This window comes from Hylobates moloch, unplaced genomic scaffold (assembly GCF_009828535.3).
Source record: "Hylobates moloch isolate HMO894 unplaced genomic scaffold, HMol_V3 SCAFFOLD_5, whole genome shotgun sequence".
In the NCBI taxonomy this organism is placed as follows: Eukaryota; Metazoa; Chordata; class Mammalia; order Primates; family Hylobatidae; genus Hylobates; species Hylobates moloch.
The window spans coordinates 74,876,789-74,878,845 of NW_026652280.1; the positions used below are offsets into that span (position 1 = coordinate 74,876,789).

Consider the following 2,057-nt stretch of genomic DNA (forward strand, 5'->3'; position numbering starts at 1 on the left):
AGAAATTAGATTTTGATTAGTTAAGTCAGGAAAACATCACATCTTTTATAAATTAATACTTATATATTGTCTATAATTTTAATGTAGCTGACTAAAATTTACAAGGGTGGAATTTATTGAAAATTATTATTAAATAATATTGGAAACAAAAGAGCAGTAAATGATACAATAAAACTGTTTCCCCTCATTTTTTATTACATATCTAGCTCTTTTCTCAAGTTTTCTGAAATTATTTATAAACAAGAGTATAGTATTATAAGCCGTCTCTCTGAAGTTAATATATCTTGGTAGAATCAGTGTCAACAATGAATAGATCTGACTTTGAATAAGTTACTCCAATCTTCCACACTCTTTTTTTCCTCACCTAAACTATGTGGATAATAGTAGTATCTAAGGTATAATATTTTCAGGTGGATTCAATGTGTTAATAAAGGAAGCCATTGAAAACAATGTCAGGTTCATTCTAATTATGCAATATGCTACATGCTACACTTTATTATAACATATGCAAATGTTAATTTGTACTTATATCTATATTGGCAATAAAATTAGTTTCTTTAGACATATTCTATAAATTTATTAGCAACTTATAGAAGGCTAAGCTAATTTTTAAATGATAGGCCATTCATATAAACAGAAAGCTTTTTTTTTTTTTTTTTGACTCTGAATCTGGCACAGTCGCCGGGGCTGGAATGCAATGGTGCGATCCCGGCTCACTGCAACCTCTGCCTCCCACGTTCAAGCGATTCTTGCCTCAGCTTCTCCAGTAGCTGGGATTACAGGTGCCCCTGCTATGTATCAGCTTTGATTTCTCAGCAGTTTAGAGCAGGTGAACATGATAGGTAGAAGGAATAACACAAATGTGGCTGACTTCATCCTTACAGGACTGTCAGATTCTGAAGAGGTCCAGATGGCCCTCTTTATGCTATTTCTCCTGATATACCTAACTACTATGCTGGGGAATGTGGGGATGATATTGATAATCCACCTGGACCTCCAGCTTCACACTCCCATGTATTTTTTCCTTACTCACCTGTCATTTATTGACCTCAGTTACTCAACTGTCATCACACCTAAAACCTTAGCGAACTTACTGATTTCCAACTATATTTCCTTCACGGGCTGCTTTGCCCAGATGTTCTTTTTTGTCTTCTTGGGTACTGCTGAATGTTATCTTCTCCCCTCAATGGCCTACGATCGCTATGTAGCTATCTGCAGTCCTCTACACTACACAGTCATTATGTCCAAAAGGCTCTGCCTCGCTCTCGTCACTGGGCCTTATGTGATTGGCTTTATGGACTCCTTTGTCAACGTGGTTTCCATGAGCAGATTGCATTTCTGTGAGTCAAATGTAATTCATCACTTTTTTTGTGACACGTCCCCAATTTTAGCTCTGTCCTGCACTGACACATACAACACCGAAATCCTGATATTCATTATCGTTGATTCCACCCTGATGGTGTCCCTTATCACAATATCTGCATCCTATGTGTTCATTCTCTTTACCATCCTGAAAATTAATTCCACTTCAGGAAAGCAGAAAACTTTCTCTACTTGCGTCTCTCATCTCTTGGGAGTCACCATCTTTTATGGCACTCGATTTTTACTTATTTAAAACCAGGAAAGTCTTATTCCTTGGGAAGAGATCAAGTGGCTTCTGTGTTTTATACTATTGTGATTCCCATGCTGAATCCACTCATTTATAGTCTTAGAAACAAAGAAGTGAAAAATGCTCTCATTAGAGTCGTGCAGAGAAGACAGGAATCCAGGTAGTTAAAACAGCAGAGATGAAACATTTAATCTCATCTTTTCTTTCATTCCTATTGGGTATTTTCTTAGTCTCTCTACAAAAACAACTGAATCCTTTAATTTGTTTGCATTTCTGTTGTGCTACCCTTTGCATAACTAAACATGATTTTAAACTTTTCAAGGCATGTGTTTTTAGAAATCCAAATGGTAATTAGAAATCATAATATGTGTGTCATGTTTTCAGTCTACATATATGTGTTTGAAGCAACTGATGTGGAAAATAAGAAAATATGGTTGTCATTTAAAAT

At 35.8% G+C, this 2,057-nt stretch overlaps 1 protein-coding gene across 1 annotated transcript; it reads left to right on the top strand.

Annotated features, from left to right (window-relative positions):
- Positions 1–835: 835 nt before the first annotated feature.
- LOC116468150 (olfactory receptor 8H2-like) lies at positions 836–1,773 on the top strand. Its single transcript, XM_032151759.1, is given in 2 exon segments — positions 836–1,595; positions 1,598–1,773. Coding segments are annotated over 2 exon segments (936 nt in total).
- Positions 1,774–2,057: the final 284 nt, after the last annotated feature.